At 43.7% G+C, this 20986-nt stretch overlaps 2 protein-coding genes across 2 annotated transcripts in view; both read right to left on the reverse strand.

Annotated features, from left to right (window-relative positions):
* unc13a (unc-13 homolog A (C. elegans)) overlaps positions 1-20986 on the reverse strand; it is a 181271-nt gene that overhangs the window by 126347 nt on the left and 33938 nt on the right.
* On the reverse strand, positions 9877-20530 carry hmg20b (high mobility group 20B). The gene is given in 11 exon segments (XM_034180247.1): positions 9877-9972; positions 10491-10593; positions 10596-10622; positions 10795-10830; positions 10833-11009; positions 14845-14911; positions 15030-15085; positions 15249-15369; positions 15804-16004; positions 20079-20164; positions 20486-20530. Coding segments are annotated over 10 exon segments (882 nt in total). The 5' UTR covers positions 20160-20164; positions 20486-20530; the 3' UTR covers positions 9877-9959.

Here is a 20986-nt window from a genome sequence, read left to right on the forward strand (position 1 = left end):
GGGTGTGGCCGGGCACGCGCCGTCCCTCTCCCTTCCGGTTCCAACCAAGCTCCGCCCTCCCCACGCTCCACGGCCTCTACGCTCCGTGTGGTTACAGCTCCCCCTGCTGATGAAGCTATGGACACGAGCAGGGCCACATTTAGACCACCGGATAAACAGAGGAGGCTGGTCCGCGGAGCGTGCTTTGTTTGTGGCTCGATAGAGCATCAAGTGAGGGACTGCCCCGAGCGGTTAAACACCAACGCCCGCCCCTAGAAACTGGGCTAGGGGTGGGCCAAGACATTCACGTGGGACACACCCTATTGCCACACGACTCCCGGTTACAATCCTTTATGAGGATTTAACCCTTCAGGCCCCAGCACTGGTGGACACGGGCTCTGAAGGGAATTTGCTAGACAGCAAATGGGCCAGGGAGGCAGGGCTCCCTCTGGTGGCACTTACTTCACCTGTGCAAGTACGGGCACTAGATGGCTCCCTACTCCCTTTAATCACACATAAGACACCTCCAGTAACTCTGGTGGTGTCAGGGAACCACCGGGAGGAGATCGAGTTTTTTTGTGACTCCTGCCACCTCCCGGGTGATTCTAGGGTTCCCCTGGATGTTAAAACACAATCCCTGGATCGATTGGCCGTCCGGGGGTAGTGGTTCAATGGAGCGAGACCTGCCATCGGTATGTTTAGGTTCCTCGGTTCCTCTCCGGTTCCCAGGCTAAGGAGGAGGTCAGAGTCCCGCCCAATCTCGGGACAGTGCCGGTGGAGTACCATGACCTTGTGGACGTGTTCAGCAAGGATCTGGCGCTCACCCTTCCCCCGCACCGCCCGTACGATTGTGCCATTGAATTTGGTTCCAGGCGTTGAGTTCCCGTCCAGCAGGCTGTACACCTCTCACGACCTGAGCGTGAATCAATGGAGACCTACATCCGGGACCCTCTAGCTGCCGGGTTGATCCGAATTCCACCTCCCCGATGGTGCAGGTTTCTTTTTTGTGGGGAAAAAGATGGCGGACTACGTCCATGCATTGATTACAGGGAGCTGAACGAAATCACGGTTTGTAACCGATACCCATTGCCCTTGTTGGATTCCGTGTTCACGCCCCTGCGTGGAGCCCAAATGTTCACTAAGCTAGATCTTAGAAATGCGTATCACCTGGTTCGGATCCGGAAGGGAGACGAGTGGAAGACGGCATTTATTTAGGTCATTTTGAGTACCTGGTCATGCCGTTCGGTCTTACAAACGCCCCCGCGACGTTCCAAGCATTGGTTAATGATGTCTTGCGGGATTTCCTGCACCGATTCGTCTTCGTATATCTGGACGATATACTCATCTTTCTCCGGATCCTGAGACACATGTCCGGCATGTACGTCAGGTCCTGCAGCGGTTGTTGGAGAACCGGCTGTTTGTGAAGGGCGAGAAGTGCGAGTTCCACCGCACTTCTTTGTCCTTCCTGGGGTTTATCATCTCCCCTAACTCCGTCGCTCCTGATCCGGCCAAGGTCGCGGCGGTGAGAGACTGGCCCCAACCCACCAAGCCCTAGGAAGCTGCAAACAGTTCCTCGGCTTTGCTAATTTCTACAGGAGGTCATTAAGGGCTACAGTCAGGTAGTTAGCCCCCTGACAGCCCTGACCTCACCAAAAGTCCCCTTCACCTGGTCGGATCATTGCGATGCCGCGTTCAAGGAGTTGAAACGGCGCTTCTCGTCTGCACCCGTTCTGGTGCAGCCCGATCCTAGTCGCCAGTTAGTGGTTGAAGTGGACGCCTCGGACTCAGGGATAGGAGCTGTGCTTTCCCAGAGCGGGAGGACCGATAAGGTCCTTCACCCGTGTGCCTATTTTTCCCGCAGGTTGACCCCGGCCGAACGGAACTATGACGTCGGCAATCGAGAACTCCTTGCGGTGAAAGAGGCTCTTGAAGAGTGGAGACATCTGTTGGAGGGAACGTCCGTGCCATTCAAGGTTTTCACTGACCACTGGAACCTGGAGTATATCAGGACCACCAAGCGGCTGAACCCCAGGCAAGCCCGCTGGTCACTGTTCTTCGGCCGTTTTGACTTCCGGATCACCTACCGTCCCGGGACCAAAAACCAGAGATCGGATGCCTTGTCCCGGGTACATGAAGATGAAGTCAAAGCGGAGTTGTCGGATCCACCGGAACCCATCATCCCGGAGTCCACTATCGTGGCCACCCTCACCTGGGACATAGAGAGAACCGTCCGGGAGGCCCTGGCACGAAGCCCGGACCCCGGAACTGGGCCGAAGAACAGACTCTACGTCCCACCAGAGGCTAGGGCTGCAGTCCTGGACTTCTGTCACGGCTCCACGCTCTCCTGTCTCCAGGGGTGCGAAGAAACGTGGCAGTTGTCCGGCAGCGCTTCTGGTGGGCGTCCCTAGAGGCCGACGTCCGGGATTATATCCAGGCCTGCACCACCTGCGCCAGGGGCAAGTCTGATCATCGCAGGGCTTCGGAACTGCTCCAGCCGCTACCCGTGCCTCATCGCCCCTGGTCCACATCGGCCTGGATTTTTGTCACGGGCATCCCACCGTCCCAGGGCAACACCACCATCCTCACGATAGTGGACCGATTCTCCAAGGCGGCCCACTTCGTGGCCCTCCCGAAGCTCCCGACTGCCCAGGAGACAGCGGACCTCCTGGTCCACCACGTCGTTCCGGCTGCATGGGATTCCAAACAGACATCGTCTCCGATCGCGGTCCCAGTTCTCCTCGCAAGTCTGGAGGAGCTTCTGCCGGGAACTGGGGGCCACGGTAAGTCTCTCATCGGGTATCATCCCAGACCAACGGGCAAGCAGAACGGGCCAATCAGGAGGTGGAACAGGCCCTGCGTTGCGTGACGGCCGCACACCCCGGCGGCCTGGAGTACCCATTTGGCCTGGATCGAGTATGCCCATAACAGCAGGTGTCGTCAGCCACGGCCTCTTCCCCTTTTGAGGTGTGTCTGGGGTACCAGCCTCCTTTGTTTCCGGTGGTTGAGGGAGAGGTCGGTGTGCCCTCGGTCCAGGCCCACCTGCGGAGTGCCGTTCGGGTGTGGCGTGCCGCCCCTTCTGCTTTGCTGAGGGCCCGGATGAGGACGGAAAGCCATGCAGACCGTCGGCGGACCCCGGCCCCTACGTATCGGCCAGGGCAGGAAGTGTGGTTGTCAACAAAGGACATTCCCCTCCAAGTGGTCTCCCCTAAACTGCAGGATCGGTACATCGGTCCATTTAAAATCCTCAAGGTCATCAGTCCAGCCGCGGTGAGGCTTCAGCTTCCGGCCTCACTGCGGATCCATCCCGTTTTCCATGTGTCCCGGATTAAGCCACATCACACCTCACCCCTCTGTACTCCGGGTCCGGCACCACCTCCTGCCCGGATCATCGATGGCGAGCCGGCTTGGACTGTGCGCCGGCTCTTGGATGTCCGAAGGATGGGCCGGGGCTTCCAGTATTTGGTGGACTGGGAGGGGTACGGCCCCGAAGAACGCTCCTGGGTGAAGAGGAGCTTCATCCTGGACCCGGCCCTCCTGACCGATTTCTACCGCCGCCACCCGGACAAGCCTGGTCGGGCGCCAGGAGGCGCCCGTTGAGGGGGGGGGGTCCTGTTGTTGGGGCCGCTGAAGAGGAGGTACTGCTGGCCCACCACCACCAGAGGGCACCCTGCCTGGAGTGCGGGCTCCAGGTACCAGAGGGCGCTGCCACCTCACAGGAGCAGCTGGGGTGACAGCTGTCACCTACGACAGCTGTTACCAATCATCTGATCCGCAGCGGTATATCTGCAAGACGTCATCTCCACTTCTTTGCCGAGATATCGCTCTACCAAGGAGGTAACATTCTCAGCTGACTGTGTTTATGACAGGAATATCTGTTGCTTGTGTGTGTTTGGACAGCAGATAATCTGTTTCTTTTTTCGACGAGAGGTGGAGGTGGTATTCTCACCATACGTGTTGCTGGGTGCACACGCACCCACATCTAACTGTTTTGTTCCTCGCCAGCAGTACCAGATCAGACAAGCGGAGGCAGTGGCCCCTGGGTGTTCGGGACTTGGCGGCTCCAGTATTCCCGGGGTTCGGTGGCGGAGGAAATCGTGTGGCTCCGGTTCTGCTTTGGACGGACGTCTCTTATCTTCGAGCCTGCCCACGTGACACATTTTTTTGTGAATTGACTACTTGTCTATAATTGTAATTCGCCGTGTTGGTTGTGCTTCTTCACAACAGTAAAGGTTATTATTTGACTTCCTCCATTGTCCGTTCATTTTTGCGCCCCTGTTGTGGGTCCGTGTTCCTACACTTTCACAACAGCATTTCTTGTTTCACTGTCAACTGTCCACTGAATTCCTGCAAGAACTCCTCTTCCTCTTTTAATTTTTTTTTTTTATTGAGACAAACAAAAAGTTACCCAAAAACCTTACAGAGGATAAACATAGCAGTGTAAAATCAACATAATGAAAAACAGGTTAATATCCTCTGCTGTAGCTTCAGGAATTGTTCAACATTGGACATTTCCTGTTTCACTGTGGGCTCAAAATTAGGCACTTCCTGTTTCAATGTCAACTTGCCACTGATTTCCAGCAAGATATCGTTTATTCTCAATCCAAGAAGTGTTGATCCAGGAAGTGTTCAACATTGGACATTTCCTGTTTCACTGTGGGCTCAAAATTAGGCACTTCCTGTTTCAGTGTCAACTTGACACTGAATTCCTGTGAGATATCTTTTATTCTCATCCAAGAAGTGTTCCATCAAAGTCCTATTCATTGAAGAAAAAAAGATCTCTGCAGTGAATGATTTTTCTTACCACTAAAATTTGCTTACAGGACTCTAAACGTATCATGATGTCAGTCACTGTCCTTACTGAAATGAATTCTGGGAGCTTTTCTTCAATGTGGCGCCAATAAATTACAGTATAGTGTGCAATATCACTTGAACGCTGAATCAATCAAAATTGCATCATCTCAAAATAATAATAATTATATTATGTTGACAGTTAGCATTTCCTCTTCAGAACATAGAAACAAATAAAAAATAAAAAATCTTTCTCTAGAATATGTAAAAAGGAAAACCCTGAGGTATAACCTCAAGGTAAAAATACATTTCAAAAAATCAGTCCAAGTATGCATAGAACTTCTATTTCATAATTTTTACAGACAGTTTTTTTGAGTCATCGAGATGATACAAGGACATTGACACTGACTATCGCTTGTATTTAATTTAAATCCATCAGTCATAAGCAGAAATAGTATGGAACTGTATGGTAATTTTGTTTAGAGAAGGATAACGTCAAAAACAGAGACTGTAAATGAAATCGGCAAAATTTGGACTGCTCCATCCAAAGAGTGGGTTTGTTCTTTGTGCAGCATGACCACAAAAAGACAGAGAAATGTTGTGTCTGTAAAGAAGAAAGGGGCGGGGCATGCAACAGCATCTTTGCCATTGAAAGAATTATATTATACAGCTTCTGTGCGAGCTAAAGTACTGCACCAAGCATGTTACGTGCATTATCAACTTCTGCAACCAAAATATCACACAGACACTGAGGTGTTGCATCCTAAAATATTCTACTTTCAGGTCTCGCTCATTTGCTTTCTCAAAAACCAATAACAACAAAACCTGTTTAGTGCATGTTCCTTTATACAGAATGGAGCTGAAGCTGGCCACAACCCGACTTTGGAGAGATAGCATTTCTCTGTCTCCTCCCACAGACTGAGTGGGCATGTCTAACAGAACAACACGGGTCCCTTCCATGACAATGTTACAGAAGTCCAAAACAAGCTTTTTCAAGCTTAAATTATTTCAATATGGGAGTTCAATCTTGCACTTGTGTGACATGTGAGACTTTAAGGATGTTTAACATGAAACCTCAATTATGTTTGACTGTAAATAGTCATGAAAAACTCATCTCATCACGTTTTAAGATGTTTTATGGGTCATGTCGTCCATGAGCCCACAACAAATTAATTACACATTATTTATACATTATTTATTTAGACACAAAACACCATCAGGGGTTAACCAGCTAATTAATATAACAACACAAGACAATCTGAACACTTGTTCTGTGAAACTCGGCTGCTCATCGGCGTTCACTGGTAAGCACTCAGTGGGCACCAGTGCTGGGCAGCAGCTGGATAATCGCCATTTTAAAAGGTTTATTTACATTTATGAAGTAAATTTGCACGTTTACCTCCATAAATATCTTGTACATACTGCTGGCCACTTCTAATGAGATTTTCACCTGTTCAGTGGCAACAAGAAGCAGTTATCTGAGTGTTCCTAATTGCCCATGCCATTATATCAATTAGCCAAGTACCTTGTGATAGTATTTGCATTCCATTTGCAATCAATGAGACACTGATTTTTTTTTTTTTTTTTTTGGCCTGAATGAAACGATGACCCCCCTAAAACATGTAAAACTGGAGCCTTGGTTTTAAAATCCAGGAACTCCCCTTTAAGGCTGACTCACATATCTGGCCCCAGACAATCTGGATATTCAAGATAGCAAGTAATAATTTATCTTCACAATTTCACCAGCATCAGTTAAAATCAAGATACTTTCAGACACACACTGAATGGTCAATGTAAGAATGTTACATCGATCACGTGGTTTTAACACATTTCACATGGGAGGAAACGCTGTAGCACACGCCCTTTAAAAAAAAAAAAAAATTACTCTGGATGATCAGCGCATAAAAATGGACGACGGCTTGGGGCGGGGGGTGCGCATGAATCACAGCTCCCCACACTGCTGGGACATCTGAGTGGATCACATCCTCTTACACTACGTTGACAGCAGCTATCACAGTACACACACACTCCACATATCGATCCGTCTGTACCAGCCAGCCTTTAACAATCGGATCTGATCAAGTCAGTCGGGAGAAAAAAGAACTAAAACCTCCTCGAGTAAAACAGCAACTGCTGGTAACGAGCCTCACATACAAACACAGAAGAGTTCACGCACAGATGTGTGTGCACTTAAACAGTAATTTAATCACGAATCAGAAAGAATAATGGGATTCGATGGCCGGGTTAGAACTGTCAGCAGGAACCAAATGGAAGCTCCTGTAGATTTAAGCTTCACGCGCACCAGATCACCGGAGTACTCAAAGTCATTTTGAGATGGAAATCGCAGTTTGTGCTTACCTCCAACACAACAGCAATGACATTTCTTTCGGAGTTTATTAATCGGGTCCAGGTGGCAAGCAGTGAAGCCGTGCAGCCTGAGGATGGATGGATGGGCGGTGCTGGAGGTTGATGCGCGCGCCGTCGCCAGCTGGACCACGTTCGGCCTAAAGCACAGTTCGACCCAAATCAAAGTGTTCACACACACAAACATTGACCGCCGTGTCTCGAGCCTCTCAGTCTTCCGCTGCAGCGTGTGTGTATCAGTTCTCTCTTCTTCCTCACCAGCGCTCAGCCATCTTGTTCGGCTTCAGCACCACCGCTGCGCGGACAGCTCCCCCAGTGACGTCACAGAGAGGCAGACTCCTCCAAACTCACGATTCTGCTCCATGAACGCGCCCACTTAGCCGATTATAAACAGGCGTCCCCAGATACAAACACGCACATCTGCCTCCAGCCTGCAGGTTTTCATCACTACCTGATCACTTCTGCTGATTTTTACTCACGACTTCTTCCATTCAGTGAGAACGAGTGAAATCAACTGCAAGCCATCGGTGAAAACATCCAGACTGCTCGCACACTGGGGATGCCAAAATACATTTAAACTATTCAGATATGAAAAGCTTATGAACAGTCAAAACTAATAAGTGCATCATCACTCACTTTAAACCTACACAATATTCTAGACGGTCCCCTGCAATTTAAACGAAAATCAGATGATAATTAAGTTTTATCATGAATGTTTTATCTGAGTTATCATCATGTACTGTTTTCTTATAGTGGGCAGTAGATTTCCAAAATGCTGTGTGTGTGTGTGTGTGTGTATAAAGGTTGGGCATTTCATATTTCATGTACTGTTTACCCATTGATTAAGGAGGAAAAAACTAATCTGAATTTCTATTAAAATTCTAATGTGCAAACTTTTGTAAAGTAGATTTTGCAATAGAACTCTGCACTACTTTTGGAAGACAAATACCGCCATCTACTGGAACAAAACAGCACTCACATCTTTAACCCACAAGCGACCAAACTATTTTAGCAACTATATGGTAGGATAATTACAGCATCAAATATAGAACTGTGACTAGCAAATATGCCAGTACTTTAACACAAATCTCAACGAACCCACCAGTCATACGTTGTGACAATCACGAGCTATTTTCATCCTCACTTTGGGCATCAAGACTCAGTCTCAATGCTTATACAGCTGTAAATCATCTTTTAAATCCAGGTCTGTTGGCTTCCCTGCTAAACAGTCAAATATAATAACTAGAGTTGGCAAATTACAATACCACCTGAAGCTATAATGTTGAAAATCTCATAGCTCTTTGGATTATAATTGCCACATGAATCAGCTGATATTTGCAATAATTCTATGAACAAATGCAGGACAAATAGATTGACAAATTCATGGTAGGAAATGTTTTTACGATGAAAATCAGAAAAATTGTGCACAAAAATATATATATATATATCTATATATATATATATATATATAAAATATATATATGCCTGGGGTCATAAGTGACCCCACTCGGTCACTTGAGGGTTAAGGAAAATCAATTAACCACATAGAGGACTGTGCAAAAGCTCTAGGCATCCCTGAGTTATTTATAATTAAAGTAGTATTTGATGCCCCTCCTGCCGCCCCATTTTTTTTATTAGCATGTCAAAAAAGGTTTTCATAATTTTTATTGTTCTTATGATGCATTAAACGTGCCTAAAGCATTTGCACAGTGCTGTAGTTTATAATGCCTGAGTTACACCTACTCATGGAGATCCAATTTATGCTTCACTGTTTGTTAGTGTGTATGCCAGTCATTTAATCTCCATAACTATTAAACAGCAAAATAGTTTTCTTAACAGAATAGTTTTATGAACATTGAAAAAAAAAATCTAATATGAATAGACAGCACAAATACAGACTACACCAAAAACATGCAACATTGCTCTTCCAATTTCCAACGCACATTTTATATGTACAGCATTTATCTCCTAGCCTGCTTCCAGTTTTGAGGATTTTACACTATACTAACACCATCCCCCACACACTAAACGCCAAATGAGATTTATTGTAAACTCATGTTCAGGCTTGATATGGGCCAATACGTACTACGTAACAGAAACAAGCCAAATCCGCATAAAGCAATTCACGATGTAAAACGCAAATTACACTTACAGAAATTTACTGCAATGCTAAAAGAGGTCATATTATCCACATTTACAGTAAGCTAAAATTAATAATGTTGCTAATGAAGAATATTACAGTTTATAAACAAAACATACCCCAAAGAAACCAAAACTACATCCAAAATGAAAAATCTACAACAAAAGAAAAGCAAATGTTACACGCTCATTCTCCCTTCAAAGAGCGCACCCTCCCTCTGCTTCACACCAGCTGTGTGCACATACAAACCGAGGTCAGAGTTATCTCATACAACAAGCAGGAGTCGAGATACATTTGTCTGTGACAGTCAGAAATAAAACAATTTTTTAAAACGCTGACGCAGGTCCATGATTTGTTTCCATTATAAGCCTTCACGTGCACAGATGAAAGAATTTGTGACTTTGGGGATATTTAACATCAAAGTCAAACTACATGAGAAGCTGAGTAAAAACTGCCTTTGAATAATACGACCCCTTTATCTAATGAACCATCTAAAACTAAGTCACATTTACAAATACAAACAAGAGTACAAATACACATTCATATAGAAGAATGCAACGTTAACGACATGTGGACTCTGATGCGTCTACAGTATGGTATTCACTGTCCAGGGTGTCAGCACACTCTGCTGAATGTCTGATATTTCCCACTTGACACAGGAATAAAGGCATCGCTGAATTAGGACTTCTTATAACTTCTCACTAAAATGGAATAAAAGTAATAAAATGACACCATTAACAGAATGCATACATACATACATACAAATATGCAGACAAATGTCATGGTTGTCAGATTTGGTCCATATGAATCAAGCTATACCACTGAAGACAAATGCTGAAAATAGTCTAATTTCAGTATAAAAAAAAGAAGAAAAGTTTTTGGTTTTCATGTGGGAATACAGGCAGAGACTATAATACCCGCTTCTTAGCCCTCTGCAGTCGGGCCATTATAATGAATATGTTTTACTGTACCATATACTGTTAACATACAGTATATGGTGTCCGTTTCCTTCCAATGTTGAGAACCATAAAACAGCACAGTGTGGAGTAAACAAAGATTCAACAATGACGAACAGATCTGGTCCAAGGACAGACGAACACGTAGTTTCACTACAGGTGGCATCAGTGGCAAACTAGAAGTTTAATTCACGTTTTATATTTCTGTGTCATTTCCATGGTTTGTAGAGACAAAGAGTTGGGGGGGGGGGTTAACCAGTTACCTGTCAATATGAGACAGGACATCTCGTAGCTGTGTGAGCAGAGCACGGTGCTTAAGAGGGTTGTCCTCCAGGAAACCATTCAGACGACTCAGGTACAAGTCAGGTTTCCAAGAGATGCAGTCTCACCCGTATCTGTCAAGACAAACATTTGAAATAAATAAAACCAGGTAGACTGGTCATTTAACAAAGCCAACATTAGAGATAGTTATATTAAAATACTACAAGTAAGCATGCCAAATAACACAGATGCAATTTACACGTTTCATTCAAGTTTTCTTATTGTTCTATAATGCTGACTGCTAACCTGGCAGAGGGACAGATGACAGACTGTTGACCAATGGTGCTTAATGGCCAGTAAGTGTTTGTGAAGAGCCTGGGTACGCAGCTCGTCCTGCCCTAGTTCTGCCTCTAGGCGCTCTTTAGCATTGTGCATGTCCTTTATGTGCCTCTGCAGCATCGTGTTCTGCTCTTCAAACTCAATGTTGGCCTTACGGAGACGTCGGAGCTCAGCCTCTCGAGCTGAAAACGGACAAATAGAAAACATTGGTTTGGTGACAGAATATACTTGTGTATTACATAATAAACAAGGACAACTTGAACAGGACTGGAGTAACTCACACTGTGTGTGAGCTGAAGTTAGAGAGAGAACTGTGGCAACAGTCAGTAACAACACACAATAGTCAAGTCAAACCATGAGCATGCACTGGTCCTACACCCACCACACCACGGAATCACCTTGCAGATAAAGGCAACCACCCAGACAGACAACCATATATAGAAAGTAAAGGCACCTTGACACTTGCACGAATTTGATCCCTGCACTGACACGCAATCTTGAATGCCATTGAGTAAGCTCATCTTAAACTGTGCACGTCTGTGACAGTGTACCACAAAAATTTTGAAGTGTTCAAAATTTCTGGCATGGATTAATTTCGTACCATTTGCGTGAACGAGTTGTGAATGTTGCACAACCTATTCGAAAACACTGTGTGTCACTGCGCACAGAACATCTGAACCTGAAATTAGATTATGACCGTATGTTACATATATAATAAACATAATTTTACAGATACATTATCTAGCTCATAAGAAGAAATGAAAATGCACCTAATCCATTACAACCAGTGGTGGGCACTGTTCAGCTAATCCAATAACCGATATTTATCTAAGCTAATGTTTTTGCTAGTGGATTAGCTTTTCAGATAACTTTTAAAACCATCATCGGACCATTTATCATTTTTTTCTGGTAAAGTGAGCAAAGTTTAATGGTCAAAAACGTTTGGAAACCCTAAAATCAAACATTTTAATCCCTGTCACGTGTAGATCAGTGGTTTTTGGCAGACTGGCTGTCGCTTGCTGATGATGTTATCATTAAGCGCAAAACATGATTGGCCGGTTGACGCAGGGAGCACTGTGGGTAGTGTAGTTCAGCTTCACTGTGAGCATCACAGTGTTATCACCTGCTCGACACTAAAACAAAATGTACTAATTTCAACATTATTTCATTTTATTTCTTTGTGGCATGGGATAATTTATCCGCCAAGACTTGGTGGGAGAGAGGAGCTCTCACGGTGCACCTGTGTACATGGACTTTTCTTCACCATTTAGATAAGCAGGATGCTTTATATGGATTATTTCTTCAGATGAACCCCACTGAAACTAACAGGTAAGAATTTATATTTACTATGTGCATTTTACTCTCCCAATCAATGCATTAATGGACGTATTTTGGTTCTTTAAGCTGCAGGATTCAAAGCATGTGAAAAAAGCGGCAGCATTTAGCTCGTAAATGACGGTGTATCTAATACCGAGAAACTGACTTCTAATACTATATATATATATATATATATATATATATATATTCAGTTATCTGATTGGTTATCGAAGATAACTTTTTGGTTAGCTGTGCCCACCACTGATTACATCATATATTATAAATAATTACCTTTGAGACAAGATTCCAAATGCGTTCTCCACCACACGATGAGCACAAGACAGCCTGCAGCTGTAGATAATTTCTCTGTGATTCTGGGTGATTCTGGGAGTGATGAGAGATCACCCACGTTCTGACAGCAAATGCGTCATTGGCTAAAAAATGAAGCGGGATGCATTTGCACAGCAAACTGCGTAACAGTGCGGGAACCAAATTCATGCAAGGTTCAAGGTGCCTTTACTATCCATCTGCCACAGCTAAGTGAAATGTGGGCATCCAATGGGCCTTCTCCATCCACTGAGGTCCTCAACACTGAGGCGCATGTGTGCTGCAACACATACAGTGGGGTATAAAGTATTTAGTCAGTCCCTGATTGTGCAAGTTCTCCTACTTAGAAAGATGAGAGAGGTCTGTAATTTTCAACATGGGTACACTTCAACTGTGAGAGACAAAATGAAAAAAAAAATATCCAGGAAATCACATTGTAGGATTTTAAAATAATTTATTTGTAAATTATGGTGGAAAATAAGTATTTGGTCAATAACAAAAATTCATCTCAATACTTTGTAACATAATCTTTGTTGGCAATGACAGAGGTCAAAAGTTTCCTGTAAGTCTTCACCAGGTTTGCACACACTGGAGCTGGTATTTTGGCCCATTCCTCCATGCAGATCTCCTCTAGAGCAGTGATGTTTTGGGGCCGTCACTGGGCAACACAGACTTTCAACTCCCTCCACAAATTTTCTATGGGGTTGAGGTCTGGAGACTGGCTAGGCCACTCCAGGACCTTGAAATGCTTTTTAACGGAGCCACTCCTTCATTGCCTGAGTGGTGTGTTTGGGATTATTGTCATGGCTGGAAGACCCAGCCATGTTGCATCTTCAATGCTCTCACTGATGGAAGGAGGTCTTGGCTTAAAATCTCATGATACATGGCCCCATTCATTATTCCCTTAACACGGATCAGTTGTCCTGTCCCCTTTGCAGAAAAACAGCACCAAAGCATGAGGTTTCCACCTCCATGCTCCACAGTAGGTATGGTGTTCTTGGGATGCAACTCAGCATTTGTCTTCCTCCAAACATGACTAGTTGAGTTTTTACCAACTAGTCATGTTTGTTAAGTCTATTTTGGTTTCATCTGACCACATGATATTCTCCCAATCCTCTTCTGGATCATCCATATGCTCTCTGGCAAACTTCAGATGGGCCTGGACATGTACTGGCTTAAGCAGGGGGACACGCCTGGCACTGCAGGATTTGAGTACCTCTCTGCGTAGTGTGTAGCCTTTGTTACTTTGGTCCCAGCTCTCTGCAGGTCCTTCATCAGGTCCCTCTGTGTAGTTCTGGGATTTTGTTCACCGTTCTCATGATCATTTTGACCCCACGGGATGACATCTTGCGTGGAGCCCCAGATCGAGGGAGATTATCAATGGTCTTGTATGTCTTCCATTTTCTTACAATTGCTCCTACAGTTGATTTATTCACACCAACTTGCTTGACTATTGTAGATTCACTCTTCCCAGCCTGGTGCACATCTACAATTTTCTTCCTGGTGTCCATTGACAGCTCTTTGGTCTTGGCCATGGTTGAGTTTGGAGTCTGACTGTTTGAGGCTGTGGATAGGTGTCTTTTATACAGATAAGTTCCAACAGGTGCCATTAATACAGGTAACAGGTGGAGGAAAGAAGAGCTTCTTAAAGAAGTTACAGGTCTGTGAGAGCCAGAAATCTTGCTTGTTTGTGGGTGACCAAATACTTATTTTCCATTATAATTTACAAATAAATTCTTTAAAAAAAATCCTACAATGTGATTTTCTGGATTTTTTTTTCCTCATTTTATCTCTCATAGTTGAAGTGTACCAATGATGAAAATTACAGACCTCTGTCATCTTTCTAAGCAGGAGAACTTGCACAATCAGGGACTGACTAAAGAATTTTTTACCCGACTGTACAGAGAAATGTTCCATGTGGCCAAAATGTCATCGCTGACTCTGCCTCACCATGCAAGGCAGATTCTTTATCCAAGTCTCCCTAAGTAACCACTTGTTTGACACAATTCCAGCAGTACCAAAGGATCCACTGAAGAGACCCAGGGCTCGACAGCAACGCTTGTCTGCATAGCATTAGTGAATGAATGGTGCTGTCAGACAAGAGCAACAGGCTCCTGTCTAGCCTGATGTACGCGCTCAGGTCTCCATTTCACACTGCTGCACTAGCAGTGATAGTCAGCGGTAAGAGCTAGAAACAAGAGGTAGAAAGCGCACGGCAAGCTACACCAACAAACTAAACGCATCACAGCAAACACTTTCTCACACACAAACAATAAAAAGTCAATAAATAATGGAGAAAAATGCAGCAAAATAATAGAAAGCTCCTAAATAAATAGTTTATCATGGTAACCTAATCTTGTGCGAATCACTTACCTTTGTTTTGATCTAGGAACTCCTCAGTGAATATCGGGATGTCAAATCTACTTGACAAGTCAGGAACCTGGAGGATTGAAACAGAAAATAGACCAAAAAGAAAAAAGCAAAAACCAGTAACTTTGTTTATTCACAAAGGAAGTGGAAATACATGTAAAATGAAATAATGTGGAACAGTTATGTACCTTGGGCAAAGTTGTTCCTGTTGTCGCAGGATTGATGAAGGCAGCCGATGTATCCTCTAAAAATGAAAAAACGTGAGCATTTTATGACTCACATCACGCTGAGTAACGGACACAATAGATCTTCTGTGCATCAGTGATGATGTGGCTACTAAAGGTACAAAGAGGTAAAAAAAGATATGTGCATGCAGCAAAACAAATTTAGGCAAAATGAATTTTCACCTTTTTTAAATCTTTTGTCTTGTATCTTGGAAGTGGTGATCTGATAGGCCTCAGTCTGTTGGTACTCTTTCAGTTCCTGGGCATACTGCATCTTTTCCCGTTCTGCCTCGTCCAGGTAGCGCTGTCAAAACATTAAACAAATCAAAATGGTTTCAATTTAAGAGACAGTTTCTTCAAAGACAGGATCTTGGTGACTCAGAAGCACATTAAAAGTCTGCTCTTACTGGTGGTTCTCCTCCCTAACATCTCAAATTGTGGCATTTACCCTTAGGTCAATACCAAAGTGTACCCTTTTTAGGCCTCTATTCCAACTTTTTGATGTTGAATGAGAACAATGAGCACTTAGTACAAAGTGGCGGTTTCTTTTATTTTTCTTATTATATTTGATGGCAATTACATTCAAATAACTCAAGCAGGCTACATTTTTTACGTCCAAAAATGTGTGTTCTTCCATCATTATTTCATTATCAAGTCAGTAGATCAAAAAGGGACAAGAGTGTATAAGAAACAGATGGATGTTTAATGATATGTAGAACATGTAAAACACTGAGCTACCTGTTTGTCACTTGGAGCTAATCGTGTCCACTCTGCTCCAAGCCTCTTGGTGATTTCTGGAAACGTCAAGTCAGGGTATCGGGCCCGCATGTGTTCCCGTCGCTCATTCAGGAACCGGACATATCCAGTTACTGGAGCCTTGGGACCATTTGGGAGCACCTTCTTTCTTTTCTTTCCCTTTGGCCAACCTCTCTTCTTTGGCTGTACACAGATGCAGAAACACAATTATAGTCCTCGTAAGAATGATTGGCACACCTGAACTTTTGGTACAAAATTTTAAATGTGATTAGAAATAAAATGCAAATGAACCCATTTTTTGAAATGTCCAAAGATACTTGAACAGCAAAAAAACACCCCCCCCAAAAAAACAACCCTTTCATATTGTAGAATTAACAGAACACAAACAGAAAATCTATGTTAGAAATTATTGGCACCACTGGATGAATTTTGTGAATTTTGCAGTAAATCATCATCACTTTTTCAGTTTTGTTTTGGTATGTGAGAGCATGGACCATGAACATCTCCAAGTCACTGAATGCGTCTAGGACTTCATTTACCTCAATCATTAACTAACAGAAACAGTATGGCACTGCATGGTGAACCTGTCTGGTGTCGCAACTCTTAGAAACTGAATGACTGCATAAGACTGAGACTCATAAGGAAAGCCACAAGACACCCATGACATCTTAGGAGATACAAAGGAGCTGTGGCTGTGATCCCATGCAAACATTTCTTGTACCACTCCATGGTTCTATGTCTTCTGTACTGTAGGATTCATGCTTTAGGCTACATCTTCTGTACCCATAGACACTTTTTTTAAATTTTTTACCTTATGATGTAACAGCTTGATAATCCCCCCCACCCACACACACACACACACACACACACACACACACACACTTCTCAGCTGAAGTATACACTGACATGATCGAGAATCTATTCCATTGGGAGGCCAAGTAAATTATGAGAACAGCTGCTGATCACCTTTTCTTAATTCTATTTCACCAATTTAACACGTACGGCAGCTTTTTTCCGGTGTCACCGACCGAGTGGTCTCCTCTAAAACTGGTTTGCCTGCCTTCACTGCGCATGTTGACTGAGTCTTCCATCTTTTATATGAATTAATGCTGAGTTTATGTGGAAATGATTGTTGCAGAAACCGCTTCAGATATCTGTCACTGAGACAGATGATGACCTGGAATGCAGTTTGAAGCAGAAACGAGGTGATAATTAGTGAATCACTGCCGATGCTCAGAAATGACGCTGCTGATGGTCCAAAATGACACATGCACAGTGAAGGCAGGGTCTGACCAATTTTTAGGGAGAATCCATTCAGTCAGCAACATCAGTTTGCATACATTCTTTCCTAGTATTTTCTTTTCCTCCTGCTCAGGTTGATTCTTGTGCGCATGCACAAGTGCGAATTAATTTTGTGAGAACAGGAACACAAAACAGGTATGGGGCTATTGTTAAGGAAAGGGGTAGAGGTAGGGTTCAAAATACAACCCCTGGCAAAAATTATGGAATCACTGGCCTCGGATGATGTTCATTCAGTTGTTTAATTTTGTAGAAAAAAAGCAGATCACAGACATGACACAAAACTAAAGTCATTTCAAATGGCAACTTTCTGGCTTTAAGAAATCAAGAAAAAAAGATTGTGACAGTCAGTAACGGTTACTTTTTTAGACCAAGCAGAGGAAAAAAAATATGGAATCACTCAATTCTGAGGAATAAATTATGGAATCACCCTGTAAATTTTCATCCCCCAACTAACACCTGCATCAAATCAGATCTGCTCGTTGTGTTGTGTGTTGGGGGGTTTGGCTGGGCATTTGGGTGTTGTTTTCTTTTCTTTGCTCTCCAGGTGGTATGCAAACTGTTTTTTGTCTGTGGAGAAGGTGCTGGCAGAAGAGTGCTTCACCCTCATCAGCATTATTGGCTGCACTTGTGGAGGATGTTCACGTGCAGGCCTAATGACTTGCAGCACCTGTGGATGATGCTCACGTGCAAACTTATAAAGACTTTCAGCTGAAGCAGATAATGAGATGGCGTTCTGCATTTAAGCCATGAGTGATTCGAGCAGAATTGCCGGGAACTCGACCTTGTGACGTTCATTTGTGAGATGCTGAGGACCGCGCCTGGGTTTGACACATCGTGCTTGTGAAGGAGGACGGGTGAGGGACACATGCTGTCAGCACACATCAGAGTGATGATTGTCTGAATAAGTGTTAACAGTAATTTGGTATTTTGTTACGCAGTATATTTGAACATTGATGAGAACTGTGCAGCTCGCTTCTCACTGCCGTGTGTACGGAATGATGATCCTCCACCTGTTGTGAGAAGCTGCTCATTTACATAAAGCCTAAATTCAGACCTGAATGTGTTGCTGATAGTGTGTGCCTTTGAAGGATATTTGTTGTAGCTTGACTTACCTCACCTTTTCCATCCTTCACAGAGTCAGTTTGTCGTGTCCACCTGGGGGGTGTTCGGCGGTGAGTCTGGGTCCGGAAGCGTCGGGCTTCGAGGGCGCTGGAGAGCGTGCCGTCCTTCACCTCGCCAGACAACCGCACATTTATGTCGTACACAATTATTGCACAGAAGGGAAATAAATTTGTTTTGTTTTTGGAACCGCTTTCTGGTTATTTTAGCGCTGGGTTCAGTCAGACGCTGGTCGCGCTCCTCAACTCACATCTGCACATAAACGTTGACACTGACCCTATGCCATGACATTGACCCTATGTGTCTTTTTGCAAGGAATGTTATCAGTTTTTGCTCTATGGCAAGATGCATTATCATCTTGAAAAATGATTTAATCATCCCCAAACATCCTTTCAATTGTCCAAAATATCAACGTAAACTTGTGCATTTATCATCAATGACTGTGGAAATTTACATGTTCTCTTCAGGCAGTCATCTTTATAAATCTCACTGGAATGGCACCAAACAAAAGTTCCAGCATCATCACCTTGCCCAATGCAGATTCGAGATTCATCACTGAATATGACTTTCATCCAGTCATCCCAGTCCACGATTGCTTTTCCTTAGCCCATTGTAACCTTGTTTTTTTCTGTTTAGGTGTTAATGATGGCTTTTGTTTAGCTTTTCTGTATGTAAATCCCATTTCCTTTAGGCGGTTTCTTACAGTTCGGTCACAGACGTTGACTCCAGTTTCCTCCCATTCGTTCCTCATTTGTTTTGTTGTGCATTTTGCGATTTTTGAGACATATTGCTTTAAGTTTTCTGTCTTGACGCTTTGATGGCTTCCTTGGTCTACCAGTATGTTTGCCTTTAACAACCTTCCCATGTTGTTTGTATTTGGTCCAGAGTTTAGACACAGCTGACTGTGAACAACCAACATCTTTTGCAACATTGCGTGATGATTTAACCTCTTTTAAGAGTTTGATAATCCTCTCCTTTGTTTCAATTGACATCTCTCGTGTTGGAGCCATGATTCATGTCAGTCCACTTGGTGCAACAGCTCTCCAAGGTGTGATCACTCCTTTTTAGATGCAGACTAACGAGCAGATCTGATATGATGCAGGTGTTAGTTTTGGGGATGAAAATTTACAGGGTGATTCCATAATTTTTTCCTCAGAATTGAGTGATTCCATATTTTTTCCTCTGCTTGGTCTAAAAAAGTAACCGTTACTGACTGCCACAATCTTTTTCTTGATTTCTTATAGTGTTTCTTAAAGCCATAAAGTTGCCATTTGAAATGACTTTAGTTTTGTGTCATGTCTGTGATCTGCTTTTTTTCTACAAAATTAAACAACTGAATGAACAACCTCCGAGGCCGGTGATTCCATAATTTTGCCAGGGGTTGTAGTAAATTTTGGGCATGCGTGTCAGAGAAAGAAAAATATAGTGTCTCGTGCGCTTGATTTCAGTGCGGAAGGTTCCTGGTTCAAATCCCACCCCTGCTACATTTCTCCATAAAGTGTGGAGTTGCGTCAGGAAGGTCATCTGGTGTAAAACCTGTGCAAAATCAACATGCAGATCACCTTGGATCTGCTGTGGGGACCCAAGGAGCAGCCAAAGGGACTTAGTATGGTAACTTGTTTCCAAGGCGTAAGTATTGAATATTTCATAAAAGATCCCAAAGAGCTGCACTGGAACAAAAGAGGTGAACCACTAGTCTGCACAAGCACCAATTTTTTTTTTAATCCAAAACAGAACTTTTTTCAAATACCGTTATCTGGCATTGAATTTATTTGATATCAATTCGAAAATAAAACCGCTAACACATAAAGTCCCGTGTGTGACAGAGTTTCTCACCTCGTCCTGTAAGTGATCCAGTGACTGTGAACTTTTAGCCCGCTGCAGGGACTCATTCTGCTCTTGTTTGATTCCTCCCATGAGTTCTGTTCAAATCAATGTAGGGAGGAAATAAAACGAGAATTAGCCGCTCGGCATTGTGCACAATCAGATCCCTGAGGAAAATACACGGGAAACAGAAAATAGGAGATTCTTCTTTAATTTTGTAACAGTGACGTCGTGTCTCTAAACTCGCTGCTAGCTACTGAGGCTAACGACAACAAAAGGAGAGCGCTTGCTTCTCACACCAAATAATAATAATAATAATGAAGGAAACACAATGTTAACCCCTTTCACATTTTAACTTCTCAAAACAACGACTGTTTTATTTGAAGCATATATAGTTATATCTACGTGTTATTACTCACCAACCGCCTATGCTGTAAGCTAACAGGAAGCGCAACCTGCTTGACACGGGACTTGACGAGAGCACTCACGTGGTTGTTTTGCTAGACGTATATATATATATATGTGGCTTTTTCTAATCATATGTACGAAGCCCAGAACGTGACGTCATGATAAATTCAATTCAGGTACGTCGCTGCCACATTTAAATGGACTATAAATATAAATAGCGCTTTTCCATCTGCATCAGAGCATCAAGCGCTTTACAATTATGCCTCACATTCACCCCGATGTCAGGGTGCTGCCATACAAGGCGCTCACACACACTGGGAGCAATAGGAGATTAAAGGCCTTGCCCAAGGGCCCTTAGTGATTTTCCAGTCAGGCTGGGATTTGAACTCATGATCTTCTGAACTCAAGCCCAACACCTTAACCGCTAGATCATTTAACGTTTAGACGTTTAAAAATACGACCCCTTTACTTTCGTCAAAGAGACAAATCACGTTCCAAATCTAAAAAAAAAA

The sequence above is a fragment of the Thalassophryne amazonica genome, chromosome 10 (genome assembly GCF_902500255.1).
Source record: "Thalassophryne amazonica chromosome 10, fThaAma1.1, whole genome shotgun sequence".
Taxonomy (NCBI): Eukaryota; Metazoa; Chordata; class Actinopteri; order Batrachoidiformes; family Batrachoididae; genus Thalassophryne; species Thalassophryne amazonica.